This window comes from Ochotona princeps, chromosome 4, assembly GCF_030435755.1.
Source record: "Ochotona princeps isolate mOchPri1 chromosome 4, mOchPri1.hap1, whole genome shotgun sequence".
Taxonomy (NCBI): domain Eukaryota; kingdom Metazoa; phylum Chordata; class Mammalia; order Lagomorpha; family Ochotonidae; genus Ochotona; species Ochotona princeps.
In genome coordinates, this window is record NC_080835.1 from 4,282,627 (window position 1) to 4,300,689 (window position 18,063).

Consider the following 18,063-nt stretch of genomic DNA (forward strand, 5'->3'; position numbering starts at 1 on the left):
CTGTACTGCTTCTGCATGTTTTGTGTTTTATATTTTATACAAACGATGAGTACACCTTGCCACTTCCCAGCTTGCTTCTGAGATGTGTCTAGTCGTTATTCTGGAGCTGCAGGGCATCCCTCCCTCGGTGCAGCGCTCCACCGAGTACACCGGAGTCAGGTTTTCTGTTCCACTGAGCTCCAGTCTCGGTGCCGGCTTTCCCGTGACCATTTTAGGAATCGCTTGCTGAGCGCCACCAGGGAAAATCCTCCTGAGGTCGCAAGTGGGCACCCAACAGAATTTATGGATCTGCTGGGGGTGGGCAGCTGGTGCCTACCTGAGGTTGAGCTCCCCAGCTAATGTCAATCACGTTATCACAATGATGTTCCCTTTGTATTCTGAAGTAGCTAATGTCCGTCCTGTTGTGGAGTTCATGAAAATGTTTCGTGAACAGCATATACAAGACTCTTAACTGACTTGTCTGGTCTCTTCCGCTTCTTCCGTTGATGACTCTACCACTGACAGAAGGTTCCATCTTCCGTCCAGGTGTTTACATCTCCTATCTAACGGGCCCCCGGCAAAGCTAAGATCACTACCCAGTGTGGCGCGCAGGTAGCTGGAAGGAAGTGCAGTACTGCACCACTCAGTATACTTGCTGTGAATTCCTAACAGATGCCCTTTAAATTAAAAAAAATACTTAAGACAGAAAAAGATCTATCCGTGGTCTACTCCCCAAATGGTTGCAACAGCTCGATCTTGGAGCCAAGAATGTCATTTAGGTCTCCCACGTCGGTACCGAGGGACCAAATGCTTGGGCCATCGTCCACTGCCTTCCCAGGTGCATTAGCAGGAAGCTGGATCAGCAGCAGGGTCACCCAGACTTGACCCGGAGCTCTGATCCGGGATGCCTGTACCAAAGACGGGGTCTTCATCCGTGGGCCACAGCGCCAGGCGCTTGTCTTCAGGCTTTTTGGGGGGGCTTGGGTATTTTGCTGTGAGGGTTTTCTTATTCTGCAGATTCATGCTTATCAGTTCTAGGAATTCTGCCATTTTGTTTTTAGTTTTCTGCAGGAATTCATGTTAGATGTCCCCCACCCTGCCCTTGAAGTATATAATGGAACGGCAGTGTGACAGAGGGAAGACAAGGAGCAGGGGATCTTCCATTCACTGGCTCATTCCCTAAACGCTGACCACAGCCCTGATGGGGCCGGGCCAAAGCCAGGGACCATGGAGTTCCAGCTGGGTCTCCTCCATGGAAGGCAGGGGCCCAAGGGTCTGCATTATCCTCCATTACCTCTCAGCACATTAGTGGGAAGCTGCATCAGAAGTAACGGGGCTGGTGCCACGACATGGTGGGTAAAGCCACTCCTGTGGTGCTGGTCAGAGTCCCAGCTGCTCCACCTCTGATCCAGCTCCCCAATGGCCTGGGAAAGCAGTGGAGGCTGGCCCAAGGGCTTGACCTGTAGCCATGCTGGAGACCTGGAAGAAGCTCAGCTCTGCCATTGTAGCCATTTGGGAAGTGAACCAGTGGATGGAAGATCCTTTGTCTGTAACTCAGCCTTCCAAATAACTAGATTTTTTTTTTAAAGATTTATTTACTTTTATTGGAAAGGTGGATATACAGAGAGGAGGAGAGACAGAGAGGAAGATCTTCTGTCCAATGGTTCACTCCTCAAGTTACCGCAATGGCTGGAGTGGAGCCAATCCAAAACCAGGAGCCAGGAGCTCTTCCGGGTCTCCCATGCAGGTGGGTTTTGGGCAGTCCTCAACTGCTTTCCCAGGCCACAAGCAGGGAGCTGAACGAGAAGCAGGGCCACCGGGATTAGAACCAGTGACCATGTGGGATCCTGGCACATGCAAAGCGAGGACTTTAACCATTACACTATTGCGCTGGGCCCAAACAACTAGATTTTTAAATAAGCTATATTTAAAAGAAAACATTAAAAAAAATCCTGCCCCAAGATTAGGTATGAGCCTAGCACGAACTTGTTGGAATTTGAAGACAAGGCAGTGGTGTCTGCAAGAAAGCAACCTTCACCTCTGGTCTTTACGACCCAAACAAGCAGTGTCTCATTAGTCCTAATAATTCAGTAAAGATGGCCCCTATGGACAGACTTCATAAAATGGGGTGGATAAGGGGCTCTGTGGAGCTCAGAAACCAGGGGATGGGGCCTGTGCAAGGATTCCAAGAGGAAGCTCCCGGACAGCAGGTGTCCTGGCAGGCTGGGTGAAATGTCCGGAAATGAGGGAGGAGGGGACAGTCAGCCACTGGCACGCTGGAAAACGAGGAACATGAAGATAACTTAAAGACTCTCCACGGGAAAAAGGTACAGAAGGCAGAGAAAGTCATTTAATGACAACCCAACTCTAGGCTGTGCCGCAAGTTAACCTCCTGCAGAGTCACCAGGATCTAATATAGATTTTCCTGAAGACAGGAGGGTGTAGTCACAGAAAACCCCACCCACTACCCAAAGCAAGCCGTCCACAGCCAGGGTTGACCAGCAGGGGCAGCAGGAAGCCTATGGCTTGTTCACTGCTTTCCACTGAAGCCCTACACTAATTAGATGCATATTACCACATTTTAAAAAGAGGCCAACGCCCCCATCCTTGGTGTGCAGTGTCCTGGCGCTCTCACTGGCACATGCACTGAGTACCCGTACTGCCCACATGGGCAGTTACACTTCCCAGCAGTCACCACACGACCCAGCTCTGCCTTAGTGCCGGCCGTGGTCTCCCATCAATATGAAAAACTGTGAGGCAAACCCACAATAGACTTTGTTCTGAGTCACATGGTTTGTGGTTTGGCTGGCATGCAAAGGGCTGCAGGTCATCCCTGACCCTGCCACGTGAGTCCCAGACCCTGCTCCCATGGCTCCCACCACTGCAACAAGGGGCCTGTCCCTTTCCCGGCAGCAGCATCCCCTTCCCCACCTGTCCTGATGTGCCTCGGTTGGCTCCACATCCCTGGCCTCATCTGGTCTGCTGGCTGGTGGCCGGGCAGTGCAGGGAGGATGAGCAGGGGTGTGATGTGGCCTGGGGCAGCAGCTGCAGTCCCCATCAAGCATCACCTTCCTGGAGTTGATTCATTTCCACTGGCCTGCTGGTGCTGGAGCTGAAGCAGGTTCAGGGTCAGTTTGGTCCCGTGGCCTTATTTTACATACTGGGGACACAGCAGCCCACAGGAGCCTGTTAGTTTCTGCCATGCTCCTGGCCACACCTGGCCAGGCAGGAGCAGATGGAAGTCCTCGTGGGGCGGGGGCCCAGACACACAAGTCAGCAGCTCCAGAGGCAACCCATCCTCAGCTCCAATTAACGCCTCTGGCCTGGGCCATTCTGGCTAATTCTCACTGAGGCTGCTGCCTGGTGAATTTCCCATCTCATGAACTTCCCACCCGGGGACTGATCTAGGCTCCCAGGGAAGAGAAGTATCTCCATGGGCAGTCATGGCTTCCTGTGCCATGTGCCACCTGCCTGGGCCCCAGAAGTGCCCCTCCTGAGTGCCCCTGGCCCTACTGCTGCCCATCCGGGTTGGCTCTGCTCTCCCTGGACATGGGCACCTTGCCCTGTGGCTTTCAGTGGCTCTGGTGGGGGGATCAACCAGTGTCCTGCAGACACCCCTGCCCTCCTTTTCATGGAGCCCTCAAGGCCTGAGCAGCAGCCCCTTCCTTGGCGAGATTAGAGCTGGGTTGGAAACCCGGAACCCCAGGCAGTGACAAGGGAACTTGGTCTTATTGGAGAAAAGCTGACTCCCCAGGCCAGACCCTGGCCCTGACTGGTTCTTGGCCTTCATTGGGCCCAAAGGGAGTAGCAAGCAAGAAGGGTTGGGTCACCCGCATCACACTGTGACTGCTCCAGGCTCCTCCTTCAAACCTGGGTGCAGCAGTTCCTGGTACAGCTGGGAGGGTGCCAGCTGGTGGATGCTCCTGGGGAGAGAGCCCAGGTGGGCACTGCAGCCTCCTGGGTGATCCCAGGCTGCCACAGCCAGTGGTCAGGGCAGTGGAAAGGGATGCTGTCTCCCCAGCACACTGCTGAGGGGAGCGTGCGCCTGGGGCTCCAGCCCTGCCAGGCTCAATAGCAGGGGTCTAGTCTGGCAGGCTGGGATTTTGCGGGGCTCAGGCAGCCGCCAGCCCCTCGCTCACAGGCATGTTGATGTGGGCACTTAGCAATGGCGCACTCTGGCCTTCTCGAAGCACCAGCACCTACAAAGGAGACACCAGCGGCAGTGGGCGACGACCAGACCCAGGGTTGGGTCCCTCCCGTCCTCCCTCCAGGTGGCCCAGTGGCCTCTCACTTTGATGATGTCCGAGACGCCCTTGCTGCTTAGGCTCTCCACAAAGGTCTCCAGTGGGTAGCTGAGCCCTGGCACCAGCAAGGGGACCTGCATTTGGGGACAAAAGCCAGCCTGTCTGCTCTTGGCACTGGAGAGCATCTGATGACTGCCCAGGCCCAGTGGTGTCACAAACCCTCAGGTGCCCAGGGATGACTGGTCAGGCCACAGATGTGTGTGGGGAGGGGGACATCAAGGCTCCAAGGTCCTAGGGTATGTCCATGACCAAATCCAGGCATCAGGCTCCATAAAGCCCACACTATTCCTTGCTATTCATTTCCCGTTCAAGTCATTCTCAGCTTCTGGTCTCCCCGATCTGGGGCCCACTGTGCCGTCCATGCCTGTCCCATATGACACACGTGTGCAAACCCACAGGCTGCACGGGAACAGTGTCTGCAGGCAGGACCATGGGTGGGGTTTGGTCCTCAATAATGGCTAACGAGGCAGTGGGCTGGTCATCTCATTTCAAGAGCATCGCACCAAAGCCACCTGCGGCCTCTCCCAGGTCCCCTCGCCACCTGTGCCTCCTCAGGACTCTGCAGTGCCCACCGCCAAGCCAGCCCTCACCGGGCATGGTCCTCACCCTTAGACTTCCCAGCCCTCACAGGGCATGGTCCTCACCCTTAGACTTCCCAGCCCTCACCGGGCATGGTCCTCACCCTTAGACTTCCCAGCCCTCATGACTATTTAGGAAACATTCTCTTCCTTATACACAGCCAGCCTTAGGATTGAGACAGTCCACACCCTTCACTTTGGGGAGACCTCTGGGGTACATGCAACAGGATTCCCAGGCCTGTGGCTGCAGCTGCTAGGGCATGAGGTGGCCCCTCTGGGGAGGTGGAAGTGGGGCCTAGGCTCTGGCTGTCGCCCAGCCCTTCCTCCCTGGAACCAGTCTGGCTCGATGGTTGACATGCCTTGCTGGACTACAGCCTGGTCTGCAGCTGGAGCTGTGCTGCCGCTGGTCGGCCACGCCCACTCCCTCACCATGACCCAAAGGGGCTGGCCAGCATCTAACCAAGGCCCTGCCTGACCTTCCTTGCTCCCCATCTCAGCGAGGAAACCCCAGTACCTTGAAGAAGGCCTGGGGCAGGGCATAGAGCACCTCGTTGTACAGGAAGCAGAGCAGCAGCCCCAGGAGGGGCCGGGCGGTTGAGGTGTTCTGCAGGTGAAGTGTGAGCTTGAAGGTGGGGCCCAGACCCTGGACCTGTGCAGGGGTGGGGAAGGGGAGAAGGCCTTGGGTACCATGGCCTGGGCTGGCCCTCAGCCTCTCTCCCTCCAACTGGCCAGATGCTGCATCCATCTGGCCCTCCAAGTGTCCACATGCAGAGGAAGTGGGGCTCGGCAGAGGCCCTACAGCTCTGCTCATCCCAGGGGGTTGCCCTGGTGCTCCCTTCCCAGAGCCTGGGGCACTTGCACCCTCCTTCCTCACACCACTGCGTTGCCCTGTGACTGCTTCCTTCCTTGAAGAGAAATGAGCAACCCAGTTGGAGCCGGCAGCACACCCAGGGGTCAAATGGGGAGGGAGAGCAGGAGTCCCTGACCCTCTTCCCTCACCCCTGCACACAGCTCAGGATGCCCAGGGCAGAGATCACAGGGCAGGCAATTCCCCCTGCCGCAGGCTCTGGCACAAACACTCCAGGAAGATCCCACTGTGCCGCTGACCCTAGGCCTGGCCTGTCAGAGGCACAGCACGGAGGGGGGAACTGGAGTGTCCCTCTCGGTGGTCAGCCCTGGAGGGCGGGAGCAGGAGGGCAGTGTGGGTCTGTGGGAATGGGAGAGGGCAGCTCGGGCTACATGGGCTTGACACTGGCTTTGGGGCTCCGCGGTATGGCTGGGGGAGCTGACCCACCTGCACTCTGGCCCTGCCCTCCTCTCCCCATGCCCCCGCCACTGTGCTCACCACAGCCAGCAGCTTGAGCGGCTCCCGGGCTGTGGCGGACACGGGGCTGAGGCTGCACTCAAGGGCCTGCACGTAGGCCCGGGCCGCCCGGAGGCGCAGCAGGTAGAGGTCAGTCTGGAAGGCCCGATGCATGGCTGAGGAGGGAAACATGAAGGCTGAGATGGGAGGCGGCCAGAGGAGCATGGCTGCATCCAGGACAGGGAGAGGAGAATGCGGAAACAGGGCCTGCAGTGCCCCTGGACACACCAGGCCCACGCCCTGCCTCCCCCCAGCACCTTGCTGCTCACAGACCTGGGGTTCCTTCACTGGCTCCCTCTGTCCTAAAAGCTGGTGGTGCTGTGGGCTTGGCCTTGGTCCCTTCTCAGCCACCACCTTCTTTCCCTGCGTGATCCAGCTCCTGTCCCAGATCTGACCATCCCAGAGAGGAACAGCAGCAAGCAGTGGAGGCCAGGGGCTGCCTCACTCCCAAGTCCTTGGTGCCTGGGCTGGGCTGGGCTGGGGGCCACCCCGACGTCAAGGGTAGGGACTGGCCTGAGCAAGGCAGCCACGCCTGCCTGATCACGGGCACTCTGAATGAAGGAGTCCTTTGATCAGACCTGGAAGTGACAGCTGTCTGAATCCTAACTCATGCCTTACCCAGCCCCTCACCCTGAGCCAGAGTCAAGGCTGCAGGTGCCCATCCTGGGCATGGGGCCTGCCTGCTGGGCCAAGGTCTCTCACAGCTCAGGGCACCTGTGGGCACCAACCTACCTCGTACCACCCAGGGCAGGGGAGGAGGCGGTGGGGAAGAGTAGGGCCGGGGCCAGGCCTCACCGGTGCCAGCCTCGCGCTCTCGCAGTGTCTGATCCACATAGAGTCGGGTCTTGCGGGGTATACTGAGCTTCATGGCCTGGGCTGGTGGGGGGCCCAGCTCACCGGCCCCCTCCCCAAACACCGCCGTTCGCTTTAGGATCTTGATCAGTAGGCCACCACCTAGGGAGGGACGGGTGGTCAGACTCGTCCTGCCCAGTTCTGCCCCCCATCCCATCTCTTCCCCATTGACTCATCCATAGTCGCTTCTATCCACGGCACCTGCTGAGGTGGGCCAGCTGGACTGGCCTCGCCCTCATACCTAGGCCCACTCCTGCTTTATGGCCACCCCTTGCCCCGCCCCCATCACCCCAGCCACAGTGCCCCTGCCCAGCCCGATGCCCTGTTACCTCGAGTAGTCATGATGAGAGTGTTGTCTTCCCGCCCGTAGCGGCCAAAGCAGAGACTGGTCACTGCGTCCTACGTGGAGATGGCTGAGTTTAGTTGGGGCGTTGTCTTGCAGAGGAAAGCAGAGTGGGCATGATGGCAGGGATCCACAAGTAGGACATCACAGGAGGGTAGGAGGCTCGGTTGGGCGCTTCCTCTCCCCTCCCACCTCACGGCCACAGCCACAAGTGCAGGCTAAACCAGCCTGGCCAGCCCTCACTCATGAGCTGGACTCCCATAGGGTCTCACAGAACAATCTTTCTATTCAGTGTCTTTCCTCCCAACCTGTCCCCCCACCATGCTAGCTCTCAGGTTCACTTCCAAAAGTTTCTAGAAACAGAATAAAAGAAAAACCAAGTTGGTTGGGGGCTGGCACCGTGGCATAGCAGGTAAAACTATCACTTCTGGCGCTGGCATTCTATGTGGATAGTGGTTTGAGTCCCAGCTGCTCCCCTTCTGATCCAGCTCTCTGCTAATGCACCCAGCGAATGATGACTCAAAGTGCTTAGGCCCCTGCACCCACAGAGGAGACTCAGAAGCCCTTGGCTCCTGGCAGGCCCAGCTCATTATCACAGCTGTTTGAGGAGTGAACCAACAAATGGAAAACGTCTCCCCTCTCTCTCTGTAATTCTGCCTCTCCAATTACTATATGTATATTTTTTTCCAAGAATGTTTTGAAGACCCTCCCCACATACATATGTATCTGAAAATTCTTTTGGATCAAAATAATATATATATATTTTTGGAGACAGAATTGAGAGAGAAGGACATTTCCCATCACTAAGCCAGTCTTCAAATCTCTGTAACACTAAGGGGTGGCTGAGGTCAAAAGCTCCAGCCAGGTCGCCCACGTGGGTGGCTGGGGCTGCCTCCCAGGGGACATGTAGCAGCAGGAACTGAAAACAGAGCCAGGACCCGAACCAGGCACTCCAGGGATTCCAAGCACAGCTTTCCTGCAGTGTCAAACACATGCCCCTGAACTTAGCCCTGTAGTCCATTTGCCATGAACTTCTAGAAGGATCTCCATGTTTATTCTAACAACACAACGAAGTGGCAGTTTCTACCCTCCTCACCAACGCCTTTGAGGCGCTCCGCATCTCATCCCACCCATCTTTTTTGTTTCTCTTGTCTTTTCTCAACTTCACACAGCTGCCTACCCAAAGCCCTATGGCCCCATACAGCTGCTTTTAAAAGGAGTCGTTTCCCTGGGACATTGCATGCACACATACAACGCCATTTCTCTGATTTTTTTTAAATGTTGCTGACTGTGATTGCACTGACAAACCCTGGTTCAAACTCATCCAACTTCAGGATTCCTCATCATGAAGCCTCACGCTGCCCCTGGCCTGGAATGCGCTGCCCACCTCAGTGGTCAAATGGTCTCGCTCCAGGCCTCTGCCCTCTCACTCCCCAGGTCCCTCAGTCACCCTGCTTGGCCTCCGTCTGCTTCGTATTCCAATGTGCCAACATGCACCTGTCACCTTGAACACAAGGCTGGAGTCACTCCGAACCCTGTCCCACACACTGACTGGCATGTACGAGGTTCGCGGTACGAGTGTTTGGGTCAGAAGCAGCAGCCGGGATGGGCCCGGGGGAGGAGCCAGTGGCAGGTGTGGGAGGCGAGGCTCACCGGGGCTCGGATGATGTTGAGCAGGGCCTTGTCCCGGTAGATGCGGACCTCACCGTTGGCCAGCCCGGCCATGACAGCCTGCAGGCCCCGGGAACGCTGCTCCAGCAGGTTCATGGTCAGAATGGTTGCAGGCATCTGCACGGTCCACAGTCGCTTACCCTGGTGGGGAACAGTTGGTATCTTGGAGTGCGGTTTCAGGGCTGCGAGTGTGGAAGGAAGGGGTGGCTGGGGGCGCCAAGGGAAGGGACGGCTGGGGAGACGTGGGGGTCGGGGAAGATGCTGGCACTGGCCAGGAGACATACCTTGTGGGTGAAGCCGTTCAGGCTGTCTTGGGTGGTGCCTGCCACGAAGACCTTGTGGACCCGCACAAGGCCCACGGGCTGGGCGTTCAATTCAATGCAGTACCTGGGCAGCTTGGAGTCTCTGTGGGAGCATGGAACACCTGTCCAGGCTGGAAGGTACCCTCCTCCCTCCTCGGCCCCTGGCTAAGCCCTGCAGGACCGACCCAGAAGGCTCCCACTGGCCCACTCCGCAGAGTGTGACTAACAGGTGTGCGTCCCCTGCTGTCCCCATGGGAGGATCTGTGACAACCCAGCCTTGGAGGGTGCTCCGAGAGCCTCCCTGAGACCTGGCCTGCCAGCGCTAGTGGCCAGCTCATTCCTCAGAGAAGCAAAAAGGGGTACCCTGTGTAACGCATCTGTCTGCTCCAGGTCTCTCCACCTCAGTTTTGCCTTGTCCAGGATGTGGGAGTAACTCCTGCCTCCCACTCACAGGCAGCAGCCCATGAAACTCCGCTACCCAAGCCAACCCATTTCCAACCTGGTGACCCTGAGAGCCTCCCATGGGTCCCCGGGCACCCACCCAGCAGTGTCTTCGCTTTAGCATCTCTTCTGATGAAAACCCTGGCATGGCTTCTGGCAGCACTTCCGACGGAATCCAGAACCTCTACTGAGTCCTGCCAGGTCCTGAGTGAGCTGGTCCTGGCCCTCACTTGCCTCTTTGGCCACCCAGCCTAAGGAATACCTACCGGGGTCTTTCCCAGCTCGGTTGGCCCCGGCTTTCTGAACAACGGGCTCCTTCTCAAGTGGGCTCCACAAACCACAAACTGAGCCTCCACCCTGCTGTCTGTTCCACATAGACTCTGAGCGTCTCCGCCCCATACTCATCCAACTTGCAGTGACACGTGGTCTGTCGGCTTCAACAGCTGTCTTCCCCATGAGGGAGGGGACTGTATTGTTGGCACGCTGATCAGCAAATATATTCCCAATAAATTTATGTACTATCCTTGGGCCTGCATAGTAGACGCTTGGTGGTTCCTATGCAAAACTGATGCCTAAGGGGGTGTAAGGCACTCCAGAAGGTGACACAGGAGTCTTCCCTCTCCTCCCCTCCCCGTGCCACTCACTATCAGCCTGCGCACTTGCTCCTGGCCCTGCCTCCAGCTCATGGGACCCCAGACCCTGCACCCACCTTGCAAGCCCCCCGAAGCCACTAGGTGTCTAAAATCTCCCTTGGGCTTCTAAGGCCAGGGCGGGGGTTACCTTCTCAGCACGTAGATGTTCCCATTGCGGCACGCAGCAGCCAGGCGGAAGTCCACATCAAACTGGCCTGAGGCCTCCAGGAAGACAGGCACCCCAGGGAGGCTCATCTGTGAGGGAGAGGCTAGCACGCTCTCGTCCCTCTGTCCCCAGCTTGGCCAACCCAAAGCAGCTGCTCCGAGCTGGCTCCCCCCTCGTACCTGCCCATTCCAGTTCAGACTTTCTGGATGCACCCTGAGAACGCACAGAGACATGCGTGCTGACAGCATAGCACGCTGGTCTACTGTGGTGGTGTCTCTCACCAGAAACTGAAAGCCTCACACGCAAAGACAGGTGACGAGGAAATACAAGACAGCGCATCTCCCTCAGGGATGTCGCGTCGCCTTTGAAAAGACTCATATGGCTTTATAGAAATGGAAAAAGTGGGGCCAGTGCAGTGGCATAGCAAGCTAATCCTCCACATGTGGCACCAACATCCCATATGGGCACAAGTTTGAGTCCCAGCTGCTCCACTTCCCATCCAGCTCCCTGCTTGTGACCTGGGAGAGCAGTCGAGGATGGTCCAAAGCCTTGGGACCCTGCATCCATGTGGGAAGACCTGGAGGAAGCTCCTGGCTCCTAGGTTTGGATTGGCTCAGCTACAGATGTTATGGCCACTTGGAAAGTGAGCCATCTGATGGAGGATCTTTCTGTCTCTCCTTCTCTCTGTAAAATCTGTCTTTCCAGTAAAGATAATTCTTAAAACAAAAGAATGGAAAGAGGAGTGCATGTGAGGCTCTTTCTGGGGAGATGAACATACGATGCTCCACAGGGAACGCCTGGCACTTCAGCAGCAGAAACCATGGGTACATTTTTTTTTTAAGATTTATTTTCTTTATTTGGATTTTGGCCATCCTCCATTGGTTTTCCAGGCCACGAGCAGGAAGCTGGATGGGAAGCAGAGCAGCTAGAGCACAAACCAGTGCTCCCTTGGCTGCGGGTTCCACAGGTGGAGGACGCGCGTCACTGGGCTGTCCCCAGTACACACCTTTCTCTTTACGCTTATCTAAGGCTGAATTCTCTCTCCCTACACCAGGCTCTAACTGGGGAGGACTGCAGCCTGGCCCACAGCCGGAGTCCACACTGACCTTGGCCAAGATGGTGAAGGCCTCGGAGTCGAGCACCAGCAGCTCCCTGTTCTCCGTGCCCAGCACCAGGCAGGACACGGCGTCCTCATCAGCCAGGTTCTTCTTCAAGGTGGTCATGGCTGTGATGACCGTCTGCAGGAGGATCCAGGGGTCACCCAGAGTACCAACACACAGCAGCCCCCTCCCACCATGTTCCCAGATGAGAGGAGGGGCAGAGCAGGAGGAAGAGGAAGTACAAGAGATGTGATGGACACTTCATGTACCAAAGTGTGGACATAGACCCAAATTCCTCACACAGTGGGACTGTCGGGGTTGGCGACACACAGCCATTAAAACATACCACACATGGGCCTAACACAGTAGCTCAGCGGTTAAAGTCCACTTGCCAGGATCCAATATGGGTGCCAGTTCTAATCCTGGCTGCCCCGCTTTCCATCCAGCTCCCTGCTTGTGGCCTGGGAAAGCAGCCGAGGACGGCCCAAGCCTTGGGACGCTGTACCCATGTGGGAGACCTGGAAGAGGCTCCGGGCTTCTGGCTTCAGACTGGTGCAGCTCTGGCCGTTGCGGCCACTTGGGAAGTGAGTCAACGGATGGAAGACCTTCCTCTCTGTCTCTCCTCCTCTCTGTATAACTGATTTTCAACTAAAAATAAAATCTTAAGAAAAAAAAAAAACACATACTTCAGAAGACACAACAACTTAGGGAAATGGGGCTAGAGCATGAGCTTCCCAACATAAACTGAAATAGCCCTGCCTTCCCAGTGGCCTTTCTTAGGTATTTTTCCTTTGTTAAAGTAACAGGGAGCTGATGAAAACACATTCCTGAAGGCATGCTCACGCATGGCACACCTGGCCCCAACGTGCAGACACTGGCCACTGCTGGACAGGGGCTCACCTGGCTGTGTTTAATGTCCCCGCAGTGCTTGGTGCCTCTCTGACCTCCACTGTGGGAACGTACACTCTTTGGGGTGAACCAGAGGGGAAGCAAAAGGAGAGGGACGCTCCCCTATCTGGGATGCTCCCCTGTGGGAATGGGCTGAGCCCGACTGTCTATGGCAAAGCTGCACACTGAGTGACCACTGTTAAGATGAAAGGAAGCCATCTCGGGCTGCGTGAGGCACCCGGGCTGAGTGGCCGCCTGGGAGGCCAGCATCCCACAGACAGGCCCTGGCTGCTCTGCTTCTGAGAGAGAGAGAAACACTCCTCCATCTACTAGCTCACTCCTCAAATGGCCAGGCTGAATTCAGGACCCAGGAATTTCTTTGGGATCTCTCACATGGGTGCAAAGACTTGGGCCATCTTTCACTGCTTTCCCAGGCAGGGAGCTGGTATGGAAGTGGAGCAGTTGGGACTCGAACCCACATCCATGTGGGCCACCCGCACTGCAGGGAATGGCTTAACTCACTGTGCAACAGTGCTAGTCTCCCCCAAGCTGCATCTTCTAAGCAGTAATTGCTTTACTCCTTGATCCCACAAAAGACGGCCCAGTGCTTGGGCCCCTGCTGCCCACGTGGGAGACCTGGATGGAGCTCCAGTCCTTGGGCCCCTGCCGCCCACGTGGGAGACCTGGATGGAGCTCCAGTCCTTGGGCCCCTGCTGCTCACTTGGGAGACCTGGATGGAGCTCCAGGCTCCTGGGTTTGGCCTGGCTCAGCCCTGGCTGTTGCAGCCACCTGGGGAATGAATGAGTGAGTACAAGATTTCTCTCTTTGTGTTTTCCCTGTGTCATTCCACCTTTCAAATAAATATTCAATAAATAAACTGCAGAACAGTTCTTGGAGTCTGTACTTGAACTAAGGGACAATAATCCTGGCTGGAAGCCTCTAGAACTCATTAATGCAGGGATCATCGATAATGAAGGGATTATCACTAATCACCTGGTGACCTGATGTGAATGCTTACGTAAACTGTGACAGAACCAATCATTAAAATAATGAAGGGAGCTAATAAAAGTTGTTAAAGACTAACACTCGAAGTATTAAAACTCCACCCGTAAGAGAAGTGGGATAGAGAGCAGATTAGAAAGGAGAGGTGTGGGCCTGGTGTGGTGGCCTAGGGGCTGGAGTTCTCGCTTTGTACATGCTGGGATCCCATATGGGCGCCAGTTCTAATCCCAGCAGCTCCACTCCCCATCCAGCTCCCCCCTTGTGGCCTGGGAAAGCAGCAGAGGACAGCCCAAAGCCTTGGGACCCTGCACCCATGTGGGAGACCTGGAAGGGATTCTTGCCTCCTGGCTATGGATCAGCTCAGCACCAGCCATTGCAGCCACTTGGAGAGTGAGTCATCAGACAGTCATCCTCTGTCTCTCCTCCTCTCTGTTTATTTGTCTTCCCAAAAAAAATTAAAAGAAAAAGCAAGGAGAAGTGCCGAACAGTGAGAATGGGAACTCTGGGTAGTGAAATTACAATCCTTCCTCTTTTACACACATCTTGACTTCCCCAGTTCTCTGTAACAAGGTCTTTCTTTCACCTTCAAAGAGACGGAAGTTCAGCACTGGGCTGACTATGAAATCACCATGGATGTTCCATGTCTGTAAAGCAAGTCACTTTCACACAGGGCAACCCAAGCGCAAGCAGCTCTCACCTGCCGCTTGATGGAGTTGGACTTGTGCTGGCTCACGAAGGCGTCCATCTCACTCAGCTCCAGCTGCAGGAACCTGGGCACCCGGAGAACAGGCTGCTGCAGGCCCTGGGCTGGCAGTCATCCTTCCTCCCACCTCGGCGCTGCGCCAACCCCCCAGGGCCCTCACCTGAGGGACTGCACAGACAGAGGCACTTCCGCTTTCTCCCTGCAAGGACAGTGGCCGACCAGGCAGATTCAGGGGCGGGCAGGGGCCTGGGCAGTCGGGGAGGGGAAGGGGTGGATGGACAGGCAGGTTCTCACCGGATGCCCTCCAGCATCTCCTTCAGGGTTAAGGGGTCAATCTGGTCCTGTGACAGCCCAGGGAAGGAAGGGGAGCCTGTGAGTGCTGGGGCCAGGCAGGGCACGCGCCCGTCTCCAGGAATCTAAACTCAGGGCCACGCATGTGTGCACCACCCTCTGTGGGAATGGCTCTTGGCACCTTGCCTACACCCTTACCGGTCCTCCCTCTCCACTAGCTTCTCACGGGTGGGCCGGCAAGTGCAGGGGGCTTCTCTGGGCCTGGCTGGGTACCCCATGAGGAGCCAGTCCTTGGGGTCAAGCCCGGAGGTGCCCTTCTGCTGCAGCCCAGCAGTGATGAATGCCTGAAAGCAGCTCACCTGGGAGCCCTGCTCCCTCCCCCGAGTGTCTCTGGGATCCAGATCCCCCCAGGCACTCACCTCTTTGACTTGATTCCAGAGGTCTTGCTCCAGGGCATTGACAGGCAACAGAGGCAGGCTGAACTTGAAGTAGGGTCTGAGGTTCTTATACACATAGACACAAGGGCCGGAAGCAAGCGCAAGGGCTGGCATCCGGGGCTCGTGCTGCTCCATGACGAAGGCGGCAGCGGCAACCGGCAGGGCAGGCAGCGGGCTCTCGGTCAGCACTGCTGGCCCCTTGAGCACCTTCAGGCGGGGCTGCTGTGCCCCAGGGCCAAGGTCCCCGACCACCAGCTGTAGAGAGTGAGCAAGCGGCTCACGGGCTCATCCGGGGCTCAGCGGCCAGAGACCTCCCTGACCCTTTCCCTGGGCTCTACAGCTTCTCACCGCCATTCACTTCCATCCCAGCAGAAACCCTGGCCATCCCGCTGACAAGCTAAGCTGCCTTGGGGAACGCTGATCCCCTAGCTCACAACTGTTAGGGTGAAGAACAGGGGATAGGGACTGGCAGAGTCCAGGGCACGCTAGGGAGGAGCAGCCAGCAGCTGGCATTTTTATCACTCCTTTGACACTCTCCTCAGTGTCTGCGGCATGCCAGGCGCCATCCTAACACTGGGCAGTGCTTGTGTACCAGGCACTGGGACCTCTGTGTCTGGGTTTCCAGAAACAGTCAGATGTGCTCTGGGCACCCAGAGAGAGGTCCCTCAGTTTTCCAGCCTTCGGTCCACCCTCCACGCTGCTGCACCAGAAGCCTGTCCCCCTTCCCGAGCCCCTCGGCTCCGAGCCTCCTTGCGACATCCTCCTTGCTCTGTGCTCCCACCAGAACCCGAGACCGACACCTGGGTCTGCTCGGTCTGCTCAGTCTGGCCCCAAAGCTGGTGGACTGCTGTTTCACACTGGTGTCTGCCTTCTCAGTTTGCTTTTCCCAGATAGGCTGTGGATTTCCTAGCTTCAGCGGTTCTATTGCGTACCTTCAGGCTGCATCCCTCCTCCTGGCTCTGCCGACATACTCCATCCACCCCTTCACGCACAGGCCCTGGAGAATTCACCCTATCTGCCCTGGTGCATCTGCGTCCCCTGTTTCACAGTTGCCTCTGGCATCTACCCGCCCACTGGTTGCGCAGTCAGTTCCTGGCTGTCGGGCTCGCTCTGTGCCAGGGCCTGCTGGGCTGCATGCTGGTGGGAACCAGTGGAGAAGCATACAGCCACAGGAAGATACCCAACATCTCCGTCACAGACTGCCCCTCGCTGCTGTAACCCTGGGGCCACCAGCAGGATGACAGCAGCAGGACCCGATGTTCTGCGACTCTGTGGCCTGGGTGCTGAGTCATCTGCCTACGTGTCTTCATGACGCTTGTCCCACGGGGCCAGGCTATCTGTTCCTCCCTTCACTGTGAGCTGCTGAATGCCTTATTGGTAGGAAACTGGGGCAAACAGCACTGGGTCCTACTTCAGGATCCCCATGAAATGGGGTCCCAGGACTGTCCTTCAGCTGCCCACATGCCATCCTATTGTGGGACTGCCACCCACAGGGAGGTCAAGCTGTGTGGAAAAGAACAGGACTTGTGCTAGCGGCTACAAGTCTGTGGCTTAAAAACCATTATGCTGGGCCCAGGGTATAGCAAACTAAGCTTCTGTCCATGGTGCCAGCATCCCCTATGGGCACCAGCTTGAGTCTTGACTGCTCTACTTCCCATCCATCTTCCTGCTTAGGGTCTACAAAGCAGCAGAGGATGGCCCAAGGCCTTGGGACACTGCACCCATATGGAAGAAGTTCCTGGCTGCTGGCTTCAGAACAGCACAGCTCCAGCCGCTGCAGCCACTTGGGGAGTGAACCAGTGGATGCAAAATCTCTCTCTGTAAATCTGCCTTTCCAACAAAAATAAATAAATCTTACACAGAAAGTTTATGTGGCCTCTCAGAAACCATCTTCCCACTGGCAACATGGGTACAGACACAGCTACAAGCCTCAACGTGCCCTGACCAGTGCTTTGTCCACGATAATTTCCTCTCTCTTTAGCCCAAGACATTTCTCGACCCTGAAAAAGCCGTACTTTATTTCTCTGCTGACACCTTTATATTTAAAACTAAGCTTACAATAGAAGCTTTGATTAAAGAAGATTTTCGGTCCTGCAGAGTGGCTCACAGAAGCAGGCTCCATTTCCACACCTTCACTCTTCGCTTCTCTGCTGACAGTCAACCTTGATAAATCTCAAGCTCTCTCCTCCCCTTCCACCTTCCCTCGGGATTCCGACACCTGCCTTTGCCCAGGCACCTTGTCCCGGGAACCAAAGTAACAGGCTTTGTTTAGCAGATTCCCAAACAACGAACACCCATCATACTAGCACCCCAATACTTGGTGGCTCCAGATTACCCTGAGCGGCTGTGGAGCCACCACGGAACCTCACTTTTGGGGACCCACACCCTCACCAGCAAATAGAGTCAAGGTGGGTGGGGTGGGGTGGGGGATGCTAAATTCACTTACCTTATACTCTCCGTCCCCGTGTAGATCTGCCAGCGCTGGAAAACACCAAAGGGCCATCCATTAACAGCCCCCAAACCCTCCAGAGGCTCCCTCGCATCACCCCAGCTCCAGCCCTCAGAACCCCAAGACTCACCCAGACAGGTCGAGAAGGTGTGGATGTTGGCCACAGGGTCGTAGTGCGCATCCAGCCACTTGGAACTGGCCTCAGAGCTGGCAGCGGGCGGAAAAAGACATGGGGAGCGAGTTGGAGGTGGGAAAACAACGCGGAGCTGGGGGAGTGTGGGGTGCTGGGGAGGACAGAGACTGTGGGTCCAGCTCCATCAGCTGCGCCCCGAGCCTTGGATGCTCAGTCTAACCAGTGTCGGCGGTGACCACCGTGGAAAAGGAGGCCCTCCATGCCCTGGCTTTCACCTTTCGCCTCGGCCGCCGTCGGAATCCGAGCAAGCGGTGGCCGCTGCCGCCGCCATCTTCACAGGCGCTGTCAAGGCAACCAGCCCCGCCTCCGTCGCCGCGGCGCAACCCCCAATCTCGCCCGGATCCGGGCATGGAGAGCGCGCGCAAAGAG

General features: G+C 56.6%; 1 protein-coding gene across 1 annotated transcript; it reads right to left on the reverse strand.

Annotated features, from left to right (window-relative positions):
* Nucleotides 1-3,689: 3,689 nt before the first annotated feature.
* On the reverse strand, nt 3,690-17,975 carry BBS1 (Bardet-Biedl syndrome 1). The gene is made up of 17 exons (XM_004596836.2): nt 17,910-17,975; nt 17,632-17,708; nt 17,499-17,533; nt 15,035-15,307; nt 14,619-14,665; nt 14,485-14,523; nt 14,319-14,391; nt 11,738-11,869; nt 10,614-10,720; nt 9,375-9,495; nt 9,073-9,231; nt 7,406-7,475; nt 7,020-7,178; nt 6,207-6,340; nt 5,376-5,510; nt 4,271-4,357; nt 3,690-4,178 (listed from the first exon to the last, which is right to left on the reverse strand). The coding sequence occupies exons 1-17, from the start codon at nt 17,963-17,965 to the stop codon at nt 4,092-4,094; spliced, it is 1,791 nt and encodes a 596-aa protein (XP_004596893.1). The 5' UTR covers nt 17,966-17,975; the 3' UTR covers nt 3,690-4,091.
* Nucleotides 17,976-18,063: the final 88 nt, after the last annotated feature.